Source organism: Carex rostrata, chromosome 1, assembly GCF_964058835.1.
Source record: "Carex rostrata chromosome 1, lpCarRost1.2, whole genome shotgun sequence".
NCBI classification, from domain to species: Eukaryota; Viridiplantae; Streptophyta; class Magnoliopsida; order Poales; family Cyperaceae; genus Carex; species Carex rostrata.
Window position 1 is genome coordinate 12,120,041 of NC_135918.1, and position 26,565 is coordinate 12,146,605.

The 26,565-nt window shown below is 34.8% G+C and overlaps 2 protein-coding genes and 1 pseudogene across 4 annotated transcripts; 1 reads left to right on the plus strand and 2 right to left on the minus strand.

Annotated features, from left to right (window-relative positions):
• Positions 1-2,898: 2,898 nt before the first annotated feature.
• On the minus strand, positions 2,899-3,474 carry LOC144566413 (18.1 kDa class I heat shock protein-like). The gene has a single exon (XM_078316432.1). The coding sequence runs from the start codon at positions 3,457-3,459 to the stop codon at positions 2,998-3,000; it is 462 nt and encodes a 153-aa protein (XP_078172558.1). The 5' UTR covers positions 3,460-3,474; the 3' UTR covers positions 2,899-2,997.
• Positions 3,475-5,072: 1,598 nt separating this feature from the next.
• Positions 5,073-10,306, plus strand: LOC144558944 (uncharacterized). 2 transcript variants are annotated; one of them, XM_078307832.1, is made up of 9 exons: positions 5,073-5,224; positions 5,380-7,989; positions 8,422-8,548; positions 8,654-8,739; positions 8,869-9,110; positions 9,349-9,435; positions 9,518-9,617; positions 9,706-9,901; positions 9,992-10,306. In XM_078307832.1, exons 2-9 carry the CDS (start codon positions 5,401-5,403, stop codon positions 10,093-10,095), a joined length of 3,531 nt encoding a protein of 1,176 aa, XP_078163958.1. In that variant the 5' UTR covers positions 5,073-5,224; positions 5,380-5,400; the 3' UTR covers positions 10,096-10,306. The 2 variants fall into 2 exon arrangements, with proteins under 2 accessions (XP_078163958.1, XP_078163950.1); XM_078307824.1 differs by lacking the exon at positions 5,073-5,224 and having other exon boundaries at positions 5,235-7,989.
• Positions 10,307-12,211: 1,905 nt separating this feature from the next.
• Positions 12,212-21,672, minus strand: LOC144559393 (uncharacterized; annotated as a pseudogene). Its single transcript, XR_013513136.1, has 16 exons — positions 21,453-21,672; positions 20,293-20,740; positions 19,921-20,046; positions 19,446-19,517; positions 19,066-19,188; positions 18,322-18,558; positions 17,775-17,885; positions 16,465-16,578; positions 16,221-16,331; positions 14,961-15,035; positions 14,500-14,606; positions 14,282-14,365; positions 14,104-14,194; positions 13,878-14,006; positions 12,986-13,167; positions 12,212-12,749 (listed from the first exon to the last, which is right to left on the minus strand). The product of XR_013513136.1 is annotated as an uncharacterized LOC144559393 (transcript).
• Between the last annotated feature and the right edge of the window lie 4,893 nt (positions 21,673-26,565).

Below are 26,565 nucleotides of genomic sequence, written 5' to 3' on the forward strand. Positions count from 1 at the left end.
CAATTTTTCTCCTGTTCATAAAACCCCTTGCCTTGTTAACAAAATTTAAACAAGCTTAGAGCTAGGGGTGTCAATGGGTACGAGACGGGTAGGGTGGAACTATTTTCATACCCATACCCATTAAGAGTGATCTTACTCATATCCAATTCATACCCGTTAAAATTAGCGGATAACGAAATGGTAGTGGGCGAATAACGAATAATTCAAATATAATGGTTTTAAATTTTTTACAAATAAATCATAAAAACTTATCATGACATACATATCCAACAACAATTAATAATATAAAATTAAAATACAAATATGTAATCCATTCTAACTAATAGTTTTTATGAAGCAAAAAAAAAAAATCAAAATAACAAATTCAATTCGTTAACTAAATAACAAAACATTCAAATAAAAAAGTAAAATGTTTAGCATATATTCTTTCTTAAAATAAAATGCATACATTTTTATAGTATAATTTATTTTATATAATTACCCGTTATCCAATGGGTACGATATAACATTTACCCGTATCCATACCCGTTTATCTAATGAAAAAAATTTCTTACCCATATTCATACCCATACCCATACTCAATAAACTAACGAAAAAATAATCTTACCCATACCCGTCTTATCGAATACGATACAAACAGGTGTACACCCCTACTTAGAGCCACGTCCACGTGTTTATTTGATGGTGCGGGAATTTTTTGAGTAAAAATAACTTTTATGTTAAAAAATGGTAGACCAAATTTTATGAGATCATTCAGGGACCAAAGAGAAAAATTGCATGCCCGGGTAGAGCCGGTAGAGGTAGATCTAGGAATAAATTAACTGATCGAATAAAATATGACTGCTATGGATAATATCAACCATTCAGTGTGGGCCTAGTCCACAAATACAATCAAATCATTATCAAATAATTACCGTGTACATACAAATTAAATAAACATGTGGTTAAGTGTTTGGTGTGGAACTAAAGCAACTTGATTACGTGTGACGAAAGCTGATCCCGGCAACTAAATAATGGGCTCATGTCATGTAATTCACTAACTGCATATATTGATTCGCAGCATAATATGAGGTAAATTAATTCTCCCCGCCTCAGAAAATCCATGATCATTAACATTTCTTTATAATTCTTGGTATAAAACTATAAATCTAAGATAAAAAAAACACGTTTAGTTCATTAGTTCATGCATCTATGAAACTACTTGGTCAGTAACATGGGTGTGAGGTCTTATTTTATTTGAAATAAGCATTGGACCTTATTCAATTAGGTCAATTAAAAATGAACTTGACAGGCCTTGACCCTGTTTAGTTCAAACTTCTTGTGTCTGGGAGAAATGAAAACTATAATACAGCTAGCACACACGTGTGTGTGTATATATATATATATATACCTATCCTGCTTATAACTTGCTACCTAATTAAATCACCTCAATTGCATAATTTGCATTGCATTCATATATCTGTCATAATGGTTGTCGCTTATCCTTCTCTTGAGACCGGATATATATCTTGCCCTATACAAGGGCCAACACAGATGCCTATGCTGGACATTATCTCGGATGCGAGCCTTACCGTTCATGCGGGTAATGAACTTATATATATGTTACAGCTCTATCAGCAATTTTTTTTTTTCTGGCTTTTTTCCATCTAGTAAAAACTATATATGCGGTGGTGGAGCCACATAGAAGGAGAGTATATAATTCAAAAAACATCACTGAATTTTGTAGTACCTTAATTTACTTAATTGTCAAGCAAACTTTGAAGCTTACAACACTGGGGAAATTAAGATTCTCCTCTCCACTGTGTACAAATAGAGTATCTCTATTTTCATTCGTTTCTTTTGATAATTGCTGACGTTTCTTTTAATTAAGTTTTAAAATGAAAAGTTTGACATCCGTATTCCCTGATTGGGCCTATCTGCCAGTGGTGGTAGTGGTGCTGTTCTACGACCTATGACAATCCAACATGCACAAGATTCACCTCCCAGAGACCATCTGTAGAAGGTGTTGCGCCTCCTACCACGGCTGGCTCCTACTTGTGGCCCCTAAAGGTATGGAGTTTTAATTTCTTGTCGTGTCGAGCTCTCTCCGTTTACTACTCTGGTGAGACATATATGGGATCACAGGGTCCTCCCCCTCGCAAGGTTGACTTCCTGTTTAATTCGTTTGTGGGAAATTCTGTGATCACTTTCTTGGCGGATCTGGCAATCTCGGGTAAATCTTCTTCTGTCAGGTCAGGGACTGTTGCTGGACAGAGGTCGTCATTGATCTGCAGCCGAGTCCGGAGCGGGCAGATGTGGCGTACAACAATGGAAGGTTGTATTTGCTCCATGAGGGAGCAATTTCCACTAATATATTGGCCTGATCATGCCTCATGGTACGACACACCACCGCGAGGCGCAACATGGTTTTTTCCCAACAATATTTCTTTATTTTACAATTTTTTATAATTTCCCCACATTTTTTTGATATATTTTTTTTTACTTTCTAATAAACCAATTTAAAATATGTAAGTGACAAGGCCTTGTCAGTCGGGCATGGGATCGATTGATTAATCATATAATTACATATAGCAAGTTTGAAGAAGTTTTCACAATTACATCATGAATGAAAAATTATATACATATAGCCAGTTAAAAGACAGTTTTTGACTCCGTCGTTTTATCAAGCACCTTAATTGCATCAATAGATCGAGTGAGATACGAATATAGAATGGTACAGAATTAGCTTTCAATTTTAAGGAATTTGTTCACACAATTAATTACCTAATTATTAGAAGCTGCTAAAAGTAAACTCTAATGAATTACAAAAACCAAAATGATTTACGAAATTCACAGAGAAATTTATACATCAACCATAGTACAGACTACAGAGTACAGACTGTTCTTTCAAGTCAAGCACAACACAAACACCGCCATCAGCAAATTTTACAAACACACAGCAATTAAACTTTCGTTCAAGTATCCGCGCGACTTCACTTCTCATATACTAAAGCAAAATTAACCAGATATTTCGATAGATTTGACATCAGGTTTCTTGACATCCTCCTTTGGCACAGTGACAGTCAACACGCCGTTCTCCATAGCAGCCTTGATCTGATCCATCTTGGCATTCTCAGGCAGCCTGAAGCGCCTCAAGAACTTCCCACTGCTCCGCTCGACACGGTGCCACATGTCAGTCTTCTCCTCGTTTTCTCTGGAGCGCTCCCCGCTGATCTGAAGTACCTTACCTTCCTCCACCTCCACCTTGATCTCTTCTTTCTTGATTCCTGGAAGATCCGCCTTAAACACGTGTGCCTCAGGTGTTTCTTTCCAGTCAATACGAGCCATGGCGAAGACGGAGGTGTCAGACGGTACGGAGAAGAAGGAAGAGGGTAGAGAGAAAGGGAGAAGACTCTGGTTGAAAGGGAAGCCATCGAATGGGTCCGGATCAAAAATGTTGCTCTTCCTGCTGATCGACATTGTTGTACTTGTTTTTGTTTGATTAGAATGTGAGAAGAGATCAATGATCAAGCTTCCAGTAGACCAGCAGTAGTGTAATACTTGTGATGATTTGTTTTTACTGAAGGGCGCGATGCCTGTGCTGGTGAATTTATAAAGACAGGAGACTCGGGAGGAGGAGAAAGTTCGGCAGTAGATGAGTCTCACGCTTTCTAGAGAGTTCGAAAGTCCGGAACGCAGTAAAGAATGAGAAAAAATGTCAACATAGCTATTTTACTTCATGCAGCGCAGCGCATTCACAACAGAATTAAAATGTCACTGAATATGATTGTTGCGCTGCATGAAGAATAATCTGCTCTGTTAAAGTATTGACCCTGAATAATGATGGTTCGAGTTTAGTCTGGAAGCAGCTAGCTGTATCTTCAATTCTTGACATTGGGCTTTTCTCTTCTAAAACAGAATAGAAAAACACACTGGGCTTCCCGGTTTGTCAATTGTTATTGCGATTCGGACTTTGGGCTGCAGTGGATTGTAGCATTGTACTATCATCGGATTCAATAAGAATGAAAAATCTATAATTCATGAAGAATTCAACGGATTCAAGTTCCAAATCCAAGTTCTCATTCTACAAGGTACTTAGCGCTTGCATTTATTATCCTGATAAGAAACAGGCAAGATAGTTGTTCTAAAAAAATATTCATAATTTGGACCAGATAACGCTACAGCTGTCTTTTTTTTTAGGACGACATGGACAATAATGAATTTACAAGTTTAATTTATCTCAAAAATAAAATTTCAAGCTTAATTGCTTTAGTTATTGTGCGAATTTCATGTATACACCGCAAAAACTAGGAATGTTATGTATTTCTTCCACTTAAATTCATATCATCATACTTACTTTTCTTAATTGTAAAAGCTCAAAAATTTTACCCATTTTAATGTCTTTCTATTAAAACTCATTTTAAATTTATGAAGTACCCATTTTTATACTTTATTGAAAAAAATGTAGCATGTTTTAGAATAACGTCATTCTAATTTGACAGTTTTTGAGAGCAAATGAGTAATTTCTCCACTTCTGACGCTTACATGGTATATTATGCTTATGTAAGTATTAGAAGTTGAGAAATGACCTATTTGTCTTTGGAAACTGATCAAAAGACTAATATTTTTTTTTAAACATGCTACTAGTTTTTATTTTTTAATGAAGGGTAAATGAATATTTTATAAATTTAGAATGAGTTTTAACTTTTAATAGAAAAGACAATAAAATGGGTAAATTGTGATTTCTTGAAGTTTATAAGGATAAATATGATATTATGAAATTTTTTTTTTTAAAGATGCCAAAGCCCATTTCATTAATATGAAATTTGTTTTAAATGATATTATGAAATTTAGAGGGGAAAATACATAATTTTGAAGTTTTTGAGGGTATACGTGAAATTTCCTCATTTATTTTTTTTGAAAACTTGGTAGTAGCTACCAAATTTCGTGAGGGAGAATCGAACTCTCAATTTTTTGATATAACAACTTTAGAACATTTTTCTAGCTAATTGTGCTACCTCCCCTTTCTCGAAATTCCCCCATTTATATTTGACAAAATCTGATACATAAATCAAGTTTTCTTTCCTTAATGAGAAATTTAAGTCCAGTGACGGACTTCCCTAGGAGTGACCTTTACTTAGAGAAATATCAATGATAGAACGGAGAGAGAGAGAGAGATTGCCACAATGCGGTGAACACTGATCAAGAAGCACTGACCGTCTGACCCTAGTCGGCGATTTCTCAGGTGCGGTTTTGATGCTATCATTTTCATGTTTTATTGGTATTTAGCTTAATAAATCCTCCAATGTATCTTTTGGGTGCGACCCAAGCCACTTTGCTATCCCTCGTAATTAAATATAATTAAATATGACAAAATTTTCTTTTAATTCTCCAATGCAGGTTTATACTCTGGTTAAGAAAATGACATTACCAGATGAAAGTGTAAAAATGTGCTTGAAGGAAGAAGAGATAATGCGCATGCTATTTAAAGAAGAGTTGCAAGATTTACAAAGAGATGATTTTGACGGATCAGAAGAGGAAACTAAAATCTTTCAAGGATTTTTCTGCTACAATGGAGTAGAATCCTTGTCTGAGTCGGGTTACCTACCTGGTACTGGTACAGCAGAGTCCGGTCGACGCATATCCTGCCGCATAGTTGAGTCATCTGGACACGGCGACCTCTCTACTTACAGCGTTTGGTGTGTCTTGCCTTGTTCTGGACTGGAATCTCAAGATAATACTGGTAAACTACCGCTACCTGTACCAACCATGATAACTTCTGAACTTGAACCTAGTGCTGTGAATCCAACTAACGAAACAGAACTTACTGTACCTCTACCAACAACACCCCCTTCTACTATTCTTTGTTCAGGTACATTGGATATATCAAAAATAGAGAACTCATCCCTTACAGACCTCTGCACACATCTCTATGCACATGCAAACCGACTCTTGACCGACTTTGGGTACAAATTGGAGTTGCAAGGGAGAAAAGGTGACCCAGAAAGATTCAAGTACTTGTATCGACCGCCTAATGGTGGGCCTGCACTTTCTCATCTATCTGAAACTTGGGTTTCTTTAGGTAAATTATTACAATCATCATTAACGGGTTCAGCTTTGGACAAAACCCGTTTGCCTGGCCGGCAATGGTTCAATGTTAATGAATTTGCATCTGATTTGCAAAATACCTTGACTTATGTCGAAAAGTTGCTCCGAGATCCAGACTGTGGGTTGCCCTTATCAGATCAGTGGTTTCTACTAGACCCATTTATGGCCGTGGCTTCAATAGATCACAAAATTGAGGCTTGGAGGAAAGCTGTACCGGTACAGGCAGTACAGAGTACAACGAGTGTTCTTGAAGAAAATGATATTATGATTTTCAAAAGGAATGATGTTGCTGATCCACTAACCTATTCACGCCGTCGGTGTAAAAAGACTCTTCTACCCCAACTTGCACTGCAACCTGAACCATGGAAGACAAGGGATGGTGCAAAAATGCCCATAGTAGAAGGTCAAGTTGTTCCAACTGGAGGTATAATGACACTATCAGGCAAAAAGGATATAATAAGCCCAATTACAACTGAAGAGGGAGTACTGAGTGCCTCAGACTTGCACAAGGGTCCGTGTATAACTGGAGAGGAGGTGCGAAGCACTACCAGATTGCATGCAAGTACAGTTACAATTGAAGAGGAAATATCATGTGCTCCAGTCTTTCATGTAATTACAACTGGAGAGGAAGTGCAAGGTGCCACCGAGTTGCATGTAAGCCAAGTTACAAATGGAGAGGAACTACTGCATGCGGCAGACTTTAGTGTAACTCCAGTGACAGTTGGAGAAGAATTGACGTGTCCTGCAGAATTGCATGTGAATCCAGTGACCATTGGAGAAGAAGTGTATCCAGTTACACCACCTGATAACGTACCTGTCAAAGAGACACTAATTGTTAATCAAACATCTCAAACCATTATTCAGAGCTCCATCAACTCGACAATAGAACAAGTACCATTTAATACAGTAAAACCAGTTTCCGGCTATGATAACATACCAATCGGAGCCACATTCACAATAAAACCGGTATCTGGAAGCATGGTATCGCAGCAGCTTGAGTTAATTCTGTATCCATCTGACGTTCCTTTTCCTTTTGAATCATCGATTAGTGGAGTGAACCCAGTCCATCCAAGTTTTCAAGCAAGTATGTTTCAAGGATCTTTATCTTTTGACGCAAATAGTGGGTTTCAGAATCCAGAATATCCTGTTACTGTGGTTATGAATAAATTCCTTCAATCAAAATCAAAGAGAAAGCATAAATCCACCTCTGAGACCAAGGAAAATAAACCACGAAAGAGATCAAAGAAAAACGAGGAGAAGAGTGGATTTGACACAAAAACTGAAACCCGTAAGAGAAAAAGGCAGGGAAGAAAGCGGATGTGCCGGTTTCATGACCATGATCTCCTTATCTCAGCAATAATTACAAAGAAATACTTGAAGTACCCTAAAAAAGCCTCAAAAAAGAAGCCCATTCATTTGAAGCAGTCCACTGAGAAACCGGTTCAACTGGGTCAAATCAACTCTGACAACAAGAAGCATTTCACGCAAGGTGCAAGAACAATCTTAAGTCTGTTAATTAATACAGCCATGATATCTGCTAACAGGAAGATCCAATATCGAAATTATAAGGGCCAGAAAGTAAAAGAAGGGAAATTGACTAAACATGGTGTTTTGTGCCAGTGTTGTGATGAGAGTTTTACAATGTCAGGTTTTCAGATTCATGCAAGCAGTGAATCAGGGAACCCAGGTTTGAATTTGTTTCTTGGATCTGGTAAGCCGTATGTGATGTGTTTGTTCAACGCATGGTCAGTGGAGTACAAGGGGAGGAAAGAGAGAATGAGGATTACAGACGGAGATATTGAGAGGAATAATGATATGTGTGCACTATGCGGAGATGGTGGTGAGCTGGTGTGCTGTGACACCTGTCCTTCTAGCTTTCATGAGTCCTGCTTGCCTTCCCAGGTTATGTTTTGGAACTGGTTCAGGTTTTCTGGTGATGATGTACAATACGGAACAATCAGGTCTGGTAGTGGTACTGTACCATCAGATCAAATTAGTTTTGGCTACTTATGAGTACTTATATTACCTATCTGGTCTGATAAAGGTACAGGCATTGCCAAGTTTAGTACTGGTATGTATGATCAGTCAGGTTTTGTACTTGTACTAGTACCAGTTGCATTCATTTTGGTTTTAAATTGTTATATTCTGCTATTGCACAACTGTCTAGCTTCGGTACTTGGGTTGTGTGATATAATTACCTGTATATGTCCAAGTTTAGAGAGGCAACTGAACCTGTGGTATTCATGTAAAAACAACCAGAATTGATATGAAGTATAACCATGCTAAGTTTTAAGAATTGTTGATTTGATGAATTGGTTTTCATTTTATCTTCAGGAAATTCCAGAAGATTGTTGGCACTGTCCGAGTTGCAGATGCGGTGCTTGTGAACAGATGATTTGTAATTCATTGGAATTCTCCAGTTCCACTAATTACTTGCAGTGCTCCCAGTGTGAACGACGATGTAATCTCTCCCTCTCTCTCATTTCCCTCGCGTTTAAAATTGGAGTATAAAAACATGCTTTAAAGCCTTCAACTAATTTTAGTTTACTTAAATCTTATTTTACAGTTCATGAAAAATGCATGAAGGATAAGAATGCGATCAGGAGTGAATCACCACCAGGATCCTGGTTTTGTGGAAATCAGTGCCAACAGGTATTATCAAAATTGTTGAAGTTCTTTTCTTCTCTTTAAACTATGCTTGCCTACACCATTTTGTTATACTATTAATGTTTGACGTGGTTTATTTGTTTAATTTTTTGTGTAATTTTTGCAAACGATCAGGTCTACGTTTACATGCGGTCACAAGTTGGGTTGGCGAATAATATTGGGGATGGATTTTCTTTGAGCATACTAAGATGCGACCATGGCCAAACAAAAATATTTAATTCAGAGAAGTTGGTGCAGCTGGCCGAAAATAACATGAAGTTGGCACTTGCACTCAGAATAAATGAAGAATGTTTTTTCCCGATCTTAGATCACCGTACAGGCCTTGACCTCATCCCCCTTCTTCTTTATAATTGGAGGTCAGATCTCTCTCTCTCTCTCTCACACACACACACACACACACACACAAACATGCATAGCTATACAAATGTTGTTGTTTCTTTTTTTCTGCAAAATAATCTCCGTCCCTGCCATAAAAGAGCACCTTCACAAGAGACCATTGTTTTCATAAAATTCATTACTGAAGATCATGCACATTATGTGAGTTCTATCAATTGATCATTTGTCCGTGGTATATATTTTTCTTGGATTAATCAGGGTCAACATCTTAAGCTTGGACTACAAAGGTTTCTACACTGTGGTGCTGGAGAAAGATGAAAGAATCATCTCCGTGGCTTCCATCAGGTAAATTAAATGTCACAAATCACAATTGATCTTTTATTGGCTTTGTTATCATTATATTAATTCTACAATATGTATTTGTCAGGTTGCTTGGAACAACGGTAGCGGAGATGCCTCTCATTGCAACAAGCATTGAAAATCGCAAACAAGGGATGTGTCGGCGTCTCGTCTCTGCCATAGAGGAGGTTTATTACAACTTCTAATCTTTGCGCGCAGCTGTGAAATTATCTCATTTTGTTTCTTTAAATCATTCTTTTTTTCTGATTGAGGCAGCTGTTGAAGTTGCTAAAGGTTAAGATGCTGCTCTTGTGTGCAATACCAAGCCTCGTAGACACATGGACTTCCCGCTTCGGGTTTGTACCCATTGACAATGAAGATAAAGAGATGCTCTCTAAGCTCAGCTTGATCAATCTCCCAGATACTGTTTTACTGAAAAAAGACTTGACCACAATTTTAGTGGAACCACAAGGTGTGTGACTACAGTTTAATAAATGATCACCACTTTAAATGAAAAACTGTTACATCAGATGACATGATTTCTCTTTTCTTGGAACAATAGGAGATGGTTGCCACCATGCTTCATGGGGAAACGAGTTCTATGGAGCTGGGGAGGGAGAAGAAACCTTTCCATTGGATGAAATAACAAACCCTCTTGAATTATGAGAATAGTACAAAGGTTAAGTTTTGTGCAGATATATTGAACAAAAGTGAGCGTTTGTTCACCACTAGCTTTGACAATTGACCCGTTGGCCACGTACCTTTTTGTGTACAGTTTATAAATTACATATTAGCCAAACGTATATATATGTAGTACGTATGTATTGTCAGTGTATGTCCGTTGTAAATATGAACTTATAAATCTGGTTTAATATAAGGTCTGTTCTCTACTCTAGAATTAATTTAACTAGCATGTTATTTTTTTATTAAATTGTTTTCTGCAATATATTATATGACATTTTGCTTATTGACCCAATTAGATGATAACTGATCTACCCAATGAGGCCTCCTAGACTGACAGATCTCAATCCCTTGATTCATTAAATCTGACAAGCGGGAATACTGTGTCCTTGTCTCATTTATTTGTTTCGGCCCAATTTCGTTTTCTGGCAAAATATGTCTTTTAAAAATATTCGTACACTTTTGTATGACTTTGGGAATTTAATAATCCATCGAAGGTTGTGCAAACTACACCAATTAACTTTCTGCAAATCTTTTTATGGATAGTTAAATGATCTTAAATATATGAAATTTATATAATTTCATCTAAATTATGAAAATATTTTATACTGATTTGAATTTATATTTCGATAACACATCAGGGTAAAGGGATAAATAAGTAATACTTTTTCATGCGTCAACATCCTTTCATTGAACGAGACGCTTTGATAGAGCAAAGAATTACGAATGGAATGATTTTGCATATAGATTTCGTGGCACAAAAAAAAAAAAAAAAATCTATACAAGTCTCTTTTTTTGACGAGAAAGGTGAAGGATCTATACAAGTCTCTAGTGCGATTTTCTTCGGAAATGAAGGTACATACTCTTTATTTTTAAAAGCTTATGTTTATTATCGAAATTTCTGAAAATATGTTAATAACTATAAAATTGAGTGCTGAGAGAAAATATTATTTCTAAATATTTATTTTATCTTTTTACTTTCTCAATCAATTAATAAAAAAGTTAAGAAAAAAACTTTAATAAAGGAAAAAAGTATATTTGTATTTCTAACATCAACTCAAATAAAGGAAGATGCTTGTTGCTAAACTTATCTGACCTTAAAAAAAAGTCGAAGTTCAATTTTAACCAATTGCAGCAAAAGGCTTCTTAATTTAACCAATTCAATCTTCAACTAGTACGTGAAGGGCATTAATTAACCAATTAAAATGCTAAGAAATAACATACAATCTAATAATTTTAATTTAAGGATTTTAGAAATTAAAAGATAAAAAAATTTCACTTATGTGTTGAATTAAAAAAAAATAAGATGGATAGCTTACCATCTTCTGAGCTTTTGGTCAAGAATTTGTAAGTAGCGACAGATTTTGTGTCTAATCAACCTCTTTATCTTGCTCTCTTGTTTGAAGTATGAGTTTTTAAATTTACTTGAGTCGAGAATTGTCAGCATAGATGAAAATCGCACAATTTGATTTCACAGCAAGTTTCTCTCCGATTGATTCTTCGATTTGATTTATTTCCATTTTTTATGTGAGTGCAAGTTGAAGAGATTAAGAAGAAAGTAGATATAATTTTGTAATTAAACAGAATTTAAGCTCTGCTGCCACTAGAATCTTTTTTACCCTTTCAAATAAATCAACAATTTCTTCCATGTGCATAGTAATTAAGTCGATTTTGCTTTATTCACTGGCTTTCACAAATAACTAGGATTGTGACAAAAGGAATGAAATCATCTCGGATTGGAAGTGAAGGAAATGGTCGTTCCAATATAATTCTCAACAAATAGAGCTACAATCCCAATACCAGCAAATTCCATGGTTGGCTGGTACATGCATTGACATAAATTCAATAACCTCGGCTGATGATTGCAATTCACCTTCACAGAGAGACTATAACAACTAATCCAATATGTAAAACTAACTAGTTTTGATTTCCCTTTAGCTATTCATTCAAATAGTTTCAAGTTATTTTAAATGCCAAAAATAAACTAACTACAAATTGAAAGGAGGAATAAAAATCACCAGAGTTGGTTGCAGCAAACCTCCGCATCCTATTACCTGTTCAATCCCACAAATTACTCCCACAAAATTCCTCAATCCAAGGAGAGACAAACACAATCTAATTACCATCCAAATAACAATAATTACACTCCCTGTATTGATTTTCATTCAAAAATTAATTAGCACAAGCAGTATTCTCTATTACAAACTGCAAAGCACCAAAAAGACCACCAAGTAAAGGACTACTGTAATAACAACTATAGTAATGCAAGTACATTTATTCATCTAACAGGCTCCAAAAGTTAGTTAATTAAAACATGCCCCTACAAAAATAACTATCGACATTAACAATAGAGAGAGTTCACAGAAGGTCGAATCTTGGCTGGCATATGCAGATTAAAGGCTTGCTTAGGTGTTATAGACATCTTATTCAAAGAATATTCTACGTCTTCACCTTCTCCATCACTATTATTGTAATCGTCATCATAGTGTTCTTTAAAGCTGCTGATTGGATCAGAGGATATTCTTGGTGCATCAAGTTCCTGAAGTTCTTCATCTTCATATTCATCATCGTCTTCCTCACTATTACAGTAGCTGTATGTTGTCGCCCTTGACCAATACACAAAATTTGGCCTAATGAACCTGCCCAATATAATGTGATAAAAGCAAACTGATGAGGCACCATTTAGATTTAGCTAAGTAGGGATGGCTCTTATACTAAACTAAAAAAGAATCCAATTTTTAGCAACTTTGCATTAAGAAATTTAGACATTTCTAAAGGGACATGCCTTGATATGAGGAACAAGAAAATTAACTATGATATGAATAAATTAAAAGATAACTACGATAATATGTTTTGAACTATGAAAGAAACAAACCTCTCAGATTCCTTTAATAAATAGGGGTCGAACGGAAAGAAAATATCCAATCGTTGAGTCCCCCCAAAGGCCTTGGACAACACGGAGTCAATGGCATTTTCATCGATAGTAAATGATGCCTGAAACAGGCGAACTACTTTTGCCTGTTGTCGAAACTCCTGAACTATTGAAGGCAAGCACACCTAGTACAGACAACATGGGGCAAAAGTGTAACAAATCTAATGATTCTGTTAATGATCAACAACATATAGATCAAAAGGTACTGTGATCTCAAAATTTCTAGGTAATAGAAAATGCATACTTCATAAAATGCTGACAATTCCAATCTCAACCCCAATAAAGGACTCCTTATATAGAAGAGGTGGAAGGGGCAATATATGGGGCAGGTTACGCGAACGTTGCAAATTACAAATTCTAGTTTAGAGCTTATAAAAGCTTAAGAATTTGTTTTGTTTAGGATTTAGAAACCTCTTCCCCTCCCTCCATTCCCCTACCCAAGTAAAACTTGAACTGCTAAGCCAAATGAAGGGGCTTGGACAAAACCACTCATCCAATTCTCACAGAACTTCTATCCACACTGCAGAAGGCCTCAAAGGTCCCACTTTCTTTTTTAAGCCCAAACAAAACAAAAAAAATAAATCAAACAATTTTAATTTCAGTTTAAAGGTGTCATATGCTGGCTTTGAAAAGGGCAGGATTAAAGCCGATATAACCTCAGAGGTAATTAAAAAATTTTAAACTTGGTTTTTAACAACTGGGTAACAATTTGCAAACAAAAAGCTAGTACCTCTACAGTCCAACAAAAACAAATGAATCAATCTGGCATTGCATGCAAATAACAAATGTGCAGGTGTTATTGGAAAAGGATTAAAAATAATAAAAATCAAAATACCTTGAGAGGATCCAACTGATTACAAAGAATAGAGCCCAAGGGAAGATCAAAGAGAAAGGACTTGGCAGGTAATTTACTAGGTACATCCATCAGCTCTCTCATTCTAAAGCAGAGTATATACATCACTGCCTACTCCCACAACCACAATAAAACAACAGCAATAATTTCAGAAAAAAGGAGCCTTAGCTGAGAAATAATGTTCAAGAAATAAAAGGTGCACTTTTACCTGACAAGCAGAGTAATAGATTTGATGGGCTGCTGGATTGAATATTCTCTCCCAGATTGGATTGCAATAATCGGAACACCAATTAACTAGTCTGTATTTCGATGTTTTTCATTAGATGATTATACAAATAAAGAGATATCAATGTTACAAAAAGAAAGACAAAAAAAATTGAAATAACCTTGTTAAATTGCTAGCAACTATTGACGAAGAGATGAACTTAGCTCGTGAGAGGTAGCTTGCCAGGTATGAAACAGCACTCATCCTGCACCAACAAAGGAGATTTAGAAAGTATACAGTTCTTATTTCTAGATATCTTGTGCTTGGGGCAGAATTGAGATGGCATCATATTACAGAGAATTGAGTTGACTGGTTCAAATTACAATTCCATTTACATACCTCGAGATTGGATCCTCAGATGTTGAAAAGAAAATCTTAGCAAGGTCATTGGCAAAATTGTGGCCCCAGATCTCAGGATCCAGTGAACATGCATAAAACATCACAAACTGCACCCAATAACCAATCCAAATCAAAAGCTGTTTGATATAACAATACAAAGGCTAAGGCTAGCAATTGAGATAATCAAGATCATGCTCAATTTAAACCAACCCACTGGGTCAGTGGCAAATAGAAGTTGGTATTTCTTGTTCCATTGGCAGGCCAGGTCAGTTCAGGACTTGACAAAAACCAAGTTTAACAAGTACCCAACATATATATAGAACTCACTACCAATGTTTTATTATTTGAGAAATTAAGAAAAAGCAGTTAAGTTGGTTGACTTGACCAAAGAAGACCAGACCAACTGCAAATATATAATGGTTTATCCTCCCAAGGAAAGAACAGAATAAGTGCATCAGAACCTGAGTGAACTTGGATTTATGAAGCTTCAGCACTGAAGTCCGGAATATGTCCATAAACATTTTATAATCCTGCATCTGGTAAATAATAAATCAATCTAACAAGTACAAAAAAGTAATCAGATTTTTACCAGTCGGTTCTGGTATTGCACAAACCAGTTTTCTAGGGCGAGCAACTACGGCCATGTTAGTTCAGGAATAAAAAGTTGTCTAGGCATAAGTTTGTGCTATGTTGCAAAATTTCACCATGTTTGGTCGTTTGAATGTTGACTTACATTCAACTAATTGAAATACATAAGACTAGCTTGACATTAAATGTTTAGTTTGATGATGGAAATGGCTAACTACTAAGCTTACACCTATGGGCATGTAATAATTGCAATAGAGTGATAAATCTCATGACACATTGTTATTGTGTGCTAAGTGCACATGAAAATGCAAAATATATAGATAAATACCTTTACGGCTATATAAAAGTAAATAGTCTAATCAGCAATTTACTATACAACACCAGGTCAACACCATAACGCATTTCAGTTGAATAATTACTAAATTTAACAATGATTAGAATAAACAATTATTTTTTGTATTAGTTTTGGTCCAGTCCATCATCTATTAATATCAATTTTGATCAATATTTGAAATATGATGGAAAAATAATCCAATATTTGAAGTGATAATTTTCTAGTCCAACACTATACACAGGTGGGGTGTAACTTATTCCACTATAGGTGGCGTAAGATGATATGTATTCCAGTTGTAAAAGTATATTTTAAAAGATTTAAGAGTACATAATAATTCTTTTTGCAATAGTTTGCTTGACATCGATTAGCCAGCCAATTAGCTATTAATTTTAGTTTTAACAATTATTTGAAAAATGACCAGAAAATTATATTGACATTTCATTTCACAGATAAATATGCCTTAACCTAAATACAAAAATGGGGCATATCTGGTGCCGCTGTTTCTAATTTATGTCATCATTTCTATCCCTTCTGCCAAGTTATGCAATGCATATTTACCATGTTTGGGAGCAAAGCACAAGTGAGAAATTTGGGATATGCCACACTTATGCCTCGACCAAACATGGGCTAAAACACCAACTTATAATCAGACACAACAAGTAAATATATTAGTGAAATAATTAAAAAAGGAAATACAACTTACAAATATTTGTGATATGTCAACCCGGTTCTAGATGTTTGAGGTGGTATGCTAACTAAAAATTGTGTTTATATGGAGAAGTTTAAGAAAGAAAAATACCGTTAACAAGCGGCCGTTTTTAACACGTCATTTTTGATGCTCACAGACAACCACCATCAAGCCATCCAACTTCTCCACAAAGGCACTATTGTTATTAAACGGAGCACCAACCTATAGAATGCATAAAAAGGATATAAGTAGTAGCTTATAGATATATCCAATAATAAACTTGAATACAGTACACAAACTCTACAAAGATAGACGAAACATGTAAAAGAAAAATAATTTTCCAGATCTTCAACACCTTTGAATCATCTTCAGCAATTTGCAGGCAATGACTATCAAGATCTTCACATTCCATGTCAAAAATACCTATGGTTTGATCTTCTTGAAGTACATCATTCCAAGTTATATTTACCTTTCAAAACAAAAATGATGTTACTTCTTGGTTCATGATGATCAGTCAACACAAAAATGAATGTAAGAACAAGCTTTTATCTTATTTAAAACCAGCAAGGAGATCAAGAACCTCAGCAAGTACAAATAAAAGAAAGAAGAGTTCAAATGCCTTCACTTTTGGTGCCACCACTATGGCTCAAATTTAAAAATTTAATATCTCAAAAACCATAATCATATACCAAATTAAAAGTTCATATGTGATCTGTATAACTTTTCTACGCACATACAGAATAACGATATTTCGACTTTGTTTTGATTGGAACCAAGAGTTTGTAGAAAATCTACTAATGCTGACAATTTCTAGACATTGATTTTTCAAAATCTTGGTTCTGATCAAAACAGAGTTGAAATGCCACAAGTTTTTAAACGCACGTAGAGAAAGTAATATATTTGTTATTTAGTGGTTTTATTTGTTATTAAGGATTAACATTTTTGTTATTAAGGATTCAAATGCTGGTGGCATTATGCAGGCAATTGGACACTTCTCGAATAGAAAACTGATGGAGGATTAGGACAAATTTCCACGATTGTTTGTAATGCAAAGCAGATTTCAAGTACATATAATTTGGTTAAATTTAATGTAAGGTTACCAAACTAGACCCCAAATTGCTCAAGGAATTCAATTTGCAACCCCTGCTTCCAAGATATTGAAATTTTACTTTGTTCAAATCAAATTAATCAAATAAGTAAACAAACTGAATATTGTCCTCATTTCTTTAACCTGATGAGAAATGAGAGGATGGAGAAGCATAAAAGAGAAGAGCAACCAAAATCAGATGTGGGAGATGTGAGGTGATGGACATGAGAGCAGGAGAGAGGGATAAAATATAACTAAAGAAAGAATCTCTAATATTTGCCTGTTTAATGAAGGGGACGTGTTCATGGAGGATGATGTATTAAGGGAAAAATCAAAGCACAGGGACAACAACAACAACAACCAAGCCTTTAGTCCCAAACAAGTTGGGGTAAGCGACAAATGAAACCCGCAAATCAAAGCACAGTGATTTGTGAAAGATATATTGAAGTAGAGTGACCAATTTCGTGGCTCAGGTTATAGTTCTGTACCTACAGGGAAACTACAGAAGTAATTTTGCATCATGCAGATGTTTTTCATAGAAGATGCAAACAATTTATTATGGAGAGCCAGAAACTTACATCCAAATCAGAGAGTAAATTGATGACCTTTGAAACTACAGTGACACTGAGGACGTTTCCTATTTCCTCTCTCTGTAAGCCCAGCATGCACTCAACATAGGCAATCATTTTCTGCATAACAGAATTACTTTATTCCATTAGAAACAATAAAAAATACAAAGGTGTCGGACCACCCATCCTCCAACCAACATACACAGAAGCACACACCTTGAGTGCACACATACACGATAAAGTTGATTAAGTTATTCTCATTAAACTAAAAGTCAGAACTGGATAAAATGCTTTGCACACAAACCCCAACTGAACCTCAATTAACTTCTAATTGTCCACCGAAACCCTTGATTGCTCAGTGAACCCTCAACTAAATCGAATTTTGCCATCAATAACCCTCAATCAGTCAATTGGCGACTCTGTTGCCCCAGTTAACTCCGAATTTGTGCATAATTCAATTTATTCCAACTTAAGCCTCAACATTAACCTCAAGTGCAAATTTGCAATTAACCACAAAAGGTGAATGCAAATTAGTGATGAGAGTAAAAGAACTAACAGCCTTCGAGTCAAAAGGCCGTGGCATGGTCTTATCAAGGACATCAGATAATTTGAAGGCCACCCGAGGAACATTTTGGAAAATATATTGCAAACATGTATGCAATTCTTGGTGAATCTCTCTCTTCCTAATAACCCATTTAGGCTGATCCAGCCACCTCAGCACCCTCTCAGGCGGTACAAAGTTGCTCACAAGCATGTGCAAGCACCCCTCCAGGTACTTGTCCGGCACCGCTGCCTGTTACAGACAATAGTCAAATATCGGACACAAAGAAACAACAATTCTAAACATTAGTGCAGCATGAAACGTCAGGTAAATGTAAATAGAATGGAAGGGTATTTTCCTTTTCTTGCACTTCTGCTCAAAGAAACTAAATAATTTGTCCATGAGCAACTTTTAATGTTCTTAACTCCAGAACAGAAGCATACATCTTGTGCGCAAGCTTTTAGTATGCCAGAGGTAAATAAAAAATTTTAACAAATCAACGAGCTGGTCTGGCGTTACCGGATGCATATTTAATGCTGACAAACCAGAAGAGCCAAAAGTTCACAGACAAAAATGGAAAATAAGAATTGACCCACTAATGAACTGATCTGGTGTCATCTGGTTCATATTCTAATTGGTGTCTTGCAGAATCATTGATAATGTACCAGTCAAGAACTGACTAGCACTAGGCTTATACCAGTCCCTGCAGCCACCTAGAATTACTATTTGGTGGCTGAACTTGTTCGATTGGGACTTTACCAGACGGTGATACCCAAGGTTAAATGATGTCACCATGCATGAATAACATACCAAGGTACTAATCAACTCCAATAAAGCAGTCCTTGTATTAAATCCAAAGAACCATATGCGCATTTCGAATACCTACAAAGTAAATCAACTTCAGTTTAGGATAAAATGAATTGCTTTAAATTTCACTTCAAGTTAGAAGTATCAAGTATCAATCATAACCCTCCATATGCATAACAGATAGCAAGACTAATTGATACCTAACCATTTCTTTACATGAATGATATAAAAATAAGGATTCTTCGAGTACATTTTCTCACATGCTTTGCATAATTATCAACAATATTCTGACGAAAAGTAGAGTGCATAAGAAAGTTTCCAAAATCTTTTACATTTCTAAGAAGCGCTCCATGGCATGAGATATCAATTCTTGACACAGCTTGAGCAATCGCCTTCAATGCTGTCTGCAAAATTTGAAAAAAAAAGAAAGAATTAAATGATACTGTAAGGGACAGTTGTTATTGAAATATAGCCTTATGCTCTACAAGGCAGGTCAGTTAGTTACTCGTTACTCAACTTTGCACAGTTAAGCATCAATTGCATTTAAATCGGTAAGCTTGCACAAATAGTATATAGATCAGTACTACGAGTACGTGCCATTATAACAGTTGTTATTGAAATATAGCCTTATGCTCTACAAGGCAGGTCAGTTAGTTACTCGTTACTCAACTTTGCACAGTTAAGCATCAATTGCATTTAAATCCGTAAGCTTGCACAAATAGTATATAGATCAGTACTACGAGTATGTACCATTATACGCTGGACCCAACTGGAGCCACAAAAAGACTAGATAAAATAAAACAATACCGTAAGCAAGGCCTCCTCATCAGGTCCAAATCTGGCAGAGGGGTCCACAATATGTAGCAAGTAGTTGTACTGCTCTTCGTCATTGGCGTATTGATCTTTGTCATTGGCATCTGCGTGGTTGTGTGCCTACATAATCAAAAGAAATGTCAATACATAGCAAGTTAAATCAATATACATGAGAAAAATGAACTCGATAATAACAGGAAAAAAGATAATAAAAAATTGTACATATAGTGAAATAACGTAGAGCCCAATTATCTCGGTGCACACTTCACTAAGCTTATCCCCAATAAACTGAAAACGATAACAAGCAATACCACAAGCTGTTGTTTGTTCCCAAAATTTAACAGGAACTTTGAAGTAAAAACTTACCATGCGAACAGAGTCAAGCACATAATGAACGGAAGAAAAGGCCTCGGAGTCGCTAACATATCCCTCCTCTCCGGCCACCTCGTGTTCGACCATATGCTCACCTGTCACCTTGCCCATCTGTTCTCTCTAGAGATCCTCTGCCCCTTTCTCTTCACAATTAGCACTAAACGAAAGATGTCACTCGGAGCAAAGAGAGAAAAAATAGGGTACAATAATTGGAGTCCGAAGAGGAGAGAATATGGCGTGGCCAAGAGAGTCGAAGGAAAGGAGAGAATGGGGAGGCAATTTTGGATTTTAAAGTTCACCAAATCCTCGAGACCGACACGACAGCATTTCTATCTGGTGGGAAAATGACAGCAATTATATTGAACACTTAATTGTGGGGTCCAATAATTGGAGCCCGAAGAGGAGGAGAGAATTGAGCTAGGGCCTCTCTGAGTTTGCTTTCCTGTTTTATAATACATTAATATGTCATTAAGTATTTAAATATATAAAAACATATATTACATTATAGACAGTTTGCTAAGCAATTAGACTAATAATTATACTTGCATATTATAAAAGTATATTTTACAATAGCCATTAGCCAATAGTATTAGAAGGCATGTACAATCTTAAATAATTAACCTACTCATTCCAATTGCCAAAATGCCAAATCATCAACAAAACCTTTTAGATAACAAGACAGATTTATATTTTTGGCTTTGTTACTCACAAATATTATAGAGGACAAATAATACTAAAGAAATAAGTAATAGCAATATTCTTACAAATAATTGATATATGTGAGATTCTGGAGCTCATCTGGAAGAGTACCTACCAGTCTACCACTTCCAATGCATACACTCTCATGTTTTAATTCAAAGAGCCAGAACAAATAGATTAAATACTAAGGACACATCTTGCGATTTTATTTGTAGGGTCAATAGACAATAGACCGAAAAATGGCCAACAAATAACAACACAGTACATAGTACATACACAACAAGACTGGACTGCCATAGAACAACGGAAAGGAAAAGAAAAGGGAGCAAGGTCAAGCAAATATTTTCTTAAATTACAAAATTCATATGGATTTATTTCAATGTGTAGTTCTTGATAAATGTTCGTCTAGCAGTGCCAAAAAAAGAGAAATTAACAAGTATTAGATAAGCAAGCACCTGAACCTCTAACCTCTTGCTTGAATTCGCCTAGCGACGATGACGACGCGGGATCGGTTCAGATGCGAGGAAGATTGAGACTTGAGAGATTCGGGCGTGAGGGGGGTGGGTCTCTTGCCGTCTGGGACTGGCCTCGAGGTGGCGCGACTGCGCGAGCGACGGAGGTAGGAGGGCGTAGCGCTAGTCGCCAAGAGGGGAGAGGAGGAGAAAAAGAGTTAAACTGCTAAACCCCAGGTATGTTTTAGGGGACATTTGATTGCAAAATAAGACAAGAATAGGCTAGAATAACTATTTTAGAATAATTATTTTATTATTTGTTTTATTAAAATAGTCAAATTTAATTTTTTTTTAATAATAACTATTTTATTATTTGTTTTATTAAAATAGTCAAATTTAAATTTTTTGTAATTTATTTTATTAAAATAATCAAATTTAAGTTTTTATAAGAATAGATTATTTTAATAAGACAAAAGAGTTGAATTTACTATTTTAACTATTTAACTTCCTCCAAACAAATAAAAAGCTATTCCGAATAGCTTATTCTTACTCTAACATATCCTAGATCTCAACATCCAATTAAACCTATATCTGACGGGGAAATAAATCTGTTATGATTCTAAAAGAATCGCACGACCTGTGATTTCAAATCCACTATTTCATTTTTTGAAATGCACAAATCTCAAAAACACTTATTTTTATGCACGAATCTTCAAATAGATGAATAGATAGATCTCCATTCTTATATTATGCACGTAGATGTCCTAATCCGTCAATGGCTATGATTGAAATATGAAATTTCGAATTTAATATCAGCCTTCCAATCAAATAATTTGTCTTATTTTGATTAAATGTATCTTTTTTATGTGTAGAAGTCTAAATTTAGTTAGAAGCATACTCGCCACACATACTGCCACACTATCTGTTACAATTAAAATTAAATATAGAAGAGAAAATCAATTTATTAATTTCCTTATTTATCCTCTCCAGCTACTTTTCATTCCTCATTTCCTTATTTATCCTCTCGAGCTATCTCACATTATTTATTTCCTTATTTAAAAAATCATAATGGATGATCAATTTATTTTTAACAATATCAAATGCTAACATCTTTTAAAAATATTTTATCAACATTTGATATCTTATCAAATTATTTGATATCTCCAAATTTAATATATTACTCAATTTAAGCTATAGAGAATCTTCTTACAATTTTACTTCTTCAATTTTAATAGAATGAAATATTATTTTTTATTAGTATGTTCAGGTTGATTTTTAGTTTTCATTGTTAATTATATGGAGAACATATGTTGAGGAAGGATTTTAGTAACATTAACTATAATTAGTGCCACAAAATAGAGCAACTAATTTATTAATACGAATTCACTTTAACTAAATTTTTTTGTCATTTTGGCTTTTGCCTATGGGATGTATATATTTGTACAAGTCATTTGTCTTTTTTTTTTTTATCAAATCTTTTTGCGTGCATCAAAGTTTGAAATTCAAATTGTAAATCAAACTCTTAATCTTCTTCATTTTATAATATATTTCTGCTGCAACACACAGACACAATACTAGTTTAAAATAATAGAGTTATGTGATTTTAAAGAATCACAGCAGATTTGTATCCATCCAACAGTCCATACACATCAGTTTATTAATAGATTGAGATTGTTCCGTTCAAATTAGGCCTACTTCTATTTAGGGAAAATTACTGGTGTGTCTATCTAAACTTTTGAAATAGCCAATTTCTCCATCAAATTACAGTAATATCCAATATCCTCGTACAAATTTTACATTCTTTCTTCTATACCCTTTATTTTATTTTTTATTTAATTATATTAAAAATCTAAATGACCATTATATCCTTTATTTAAACAGAGGTGTCAAGTACTTTTAATTTTTGTTCTTCTTCCTACGCTATTGTTCTATTTTACGCTATCAATCTCTCTCTAAGTGCAAATCACCGAAAGCTATCCCCGTGCCGCCCCTCCTCCGACGACCCCCTCATCTCACGTATCGAAGCCATCTCACTCACTAACGCCTCTACATCTCACGCGCACAAAAATCCTCCGACTCGGCATCTTTGGTATGCTTGGTTGAGTAATTGATATTGTTTCATCCATTTTTATTGGTTTCTCAACTCTTATTGGTGCCAATAGATAATTTCTATATCTCAATTCTCAAAAGCTGCTCATTGCAATACTGAAACAATTTCCAAACTAAGCATACCAATTTTAACAAAAGGGGAGTGCTATTTTCAGTCAAGTTATTACAATATTGAGCTGGAGAGAAACTTTTATTACCAAATACCTATTTTACCCTTCCTCTCTTTTCATTATCTACTTTAATTAATACAAAATTAATAAGGAAATAATTAATAAAGGAAAGAACCTCCATATTATCTCTTTTCCCAAAAACAATTAATAAAGGAAACTTGTATTCTCTTATGAACAAATTAATGAGACGAAATGATAAGGTTGGAATCATCTGTCATGGAGCAAACATGAAAAAATTAATCCGAATGCTATCTATGCTGGAGTTACTTCACAATCATGACAAGTGATTGATAGAAAACTATAATGATATCTTGGATTTCCTGACACCTAAAGAGCTCATACACAGTTGTCCAAAAAAGAATGATAGAAAATTAATCCGATTTGAAAAAAAAATGTTCAGAAAAGAACCATAAACATATACAAAATCTATAGTTCATACACAGTTGTGCTCATATAATTGACACTTATTATAAGCTTCTTTGCTTGAACCATATCAATGATGAAATTCCTTAAATATATAAAAAAACAAATATAATCCAGAACAACATTTATAGGGAATACAAGTTTTCTTTATGAATTGTTTTTGGGAAGAGAGAGAATATGGAGAAATCTTTCCTTTATTAATTATTTTCTTATTAATTTTGTATTAATTAAAGTAGATAATGAAGAGAGAGAAGATGGGTAAAATAGATATTTGATAATGAAAGTTTCTCTCACCGCTCAATATTGTAATAACTTGGTTGAAAATAGCACTCCCCTTAACAAAACCACCTGTAAATGGTTCATTGAGGTAGAACTTATAAGATCGGTGGTAACTTCAAAACTGCTTCTAGAATATGGGCATATACACAGAAATCCAGCAAACTCAGTTGTCACAGTTCCCTTGCCGGCGAACATTTCACACTCAGACCACCTCGCACACGGAATCTGCTCACTCCTCTCATGCTCAAGATACTTGGATCCCGTACATGTATTTTCTTTCTTTAGCTTGGAGGGGTAATACATTGTACTTGTTTGTACTAGAGAATGCAAGAGATTTGAATTGGCACTGGTACCAGTTGGTAATAGAGTTGTTAGATATGTTGGTAAACTGTTACTATCTAATTATGGGCTGAACTGTGAAAATCAGATGTGTTGGTAGTTGGTACTGGATTTTAGTACTTAATTCTGGCACTTGTTTTATGTATTTCTTTTGACATGTATTAGATGTTCATGCATTAGTTGTCTTGTGAAATGGATCTTTAGCTCAAATATTTGGGCAGTCTCTCTGAATCTTTGGGGGGTGTTGGTTCGAATCCATCAAGATCCTTAATAATATATAATTTGAAAAAAAATGAGTTAAAATAATTATTTTCATTCTCTCCTCCTGTATTGCCCTCCAAATCAGCCGAATCCTGGTCTCTGCATTAACTCACGGATTGAGTTAATCTTCCGAACTTTCGATTAAAATCTTTTTATGAGGTTGTGCAATCTAGACCAATTAACTTTCTGCAAATCTTTTTTATGGATAGTTAAATGATTCTTAAATAGATCAAATTTATATAATTTCATCTAAATTATGAAAATATTTTATAATGATTTGAATTTATATTCGGGCAATACATCCTTTTAATTGATTGTGTATAGTACCCAAAATAATCTCTCAGGAAGTCTCTAGTACGATTTGCTTCGGAAATGAGGGTACCTACTCCCAAGTTTTAAAAGCTTGTTTGATTGATTTTCATTTAACCTTCAGATTGAAGTTAAATGGTCAAAGATTAATTATTTCGCAACATAACATTTAGCTTGTAAAACACAAATGAAATGTTCCAGTAAGTATATATTGGGACAAGATCATGTCATATGCTCTCTTATTTTATTATCTTTCTCAAGAAACTATTACTATAATCTTAATTAGATGCAAACTCTGCAAACTCACTATAGGTTAGGTAGTATATCCTAAGTGATAAAAGATATTAACAATAAATTATGGATATGCAAGCATATTAATTATTTAATAATAACCTATTACGATATTACGTACTTTTATATTATAAGATTGCATTCTGAATTTGGAGAAGTTTAATCAAGCAATTTCACAATTGCATTACGAACTTACGATTGAATAAATTATATACATATAACAAGTTCAAATAATACAAGTTTTTGATTTCGTCACTTTATCAAGTACCTTTAATATGCACCAAATAGATCCGAGTGTGATGCAATAGAGAATGGTACACCATTAATTAGCTTTCATTCCTTAAGTAATTTTATAACACAATTAATTACCTAATAATTGAAAGCTGCTAAAAGTAAACTTTAATGAATTACAAAAATTAAAATGATCAAAGATGATTAAGAATCTTTGTTTTGAAAGTATTCCAGAATTCTCAACTTCTGTTCTTTTAGTTTTAGCTTATATCTTTTGTTATTCACAAATTTAAAAAGAAAATACATAAATAACAGAAAGAATAGGGACCTGGTTCAAGTTTTTGTACTTTGACAGTTGCAGTTCTTGTCTTCGTTTGGCAAAACTAAACTTCTATGAGCTGATCCTTGATGTGCTAATTTTGATAATTGTGCCAAGTTTAATGAAACATATTTTCATGTTAATCTGAAGGATAAGCTTTCATTAACCAGTTCTTAATTCAATGTACCAGTTTGCACACACTCTTTGCTTTGTACCAGTCCAAACCAACACTATACCGAGACCATGCCACTACAAACAGTGAGCATAGAAAAATGAATGTGTTGCTGTGATGAAGATTAAAAATAGCCCATCTTAATAAAAGACTCATAAATCCCTTCCATATTCAATTTTTTTGGAACTGTTACACCACTACTTGTAAATAATC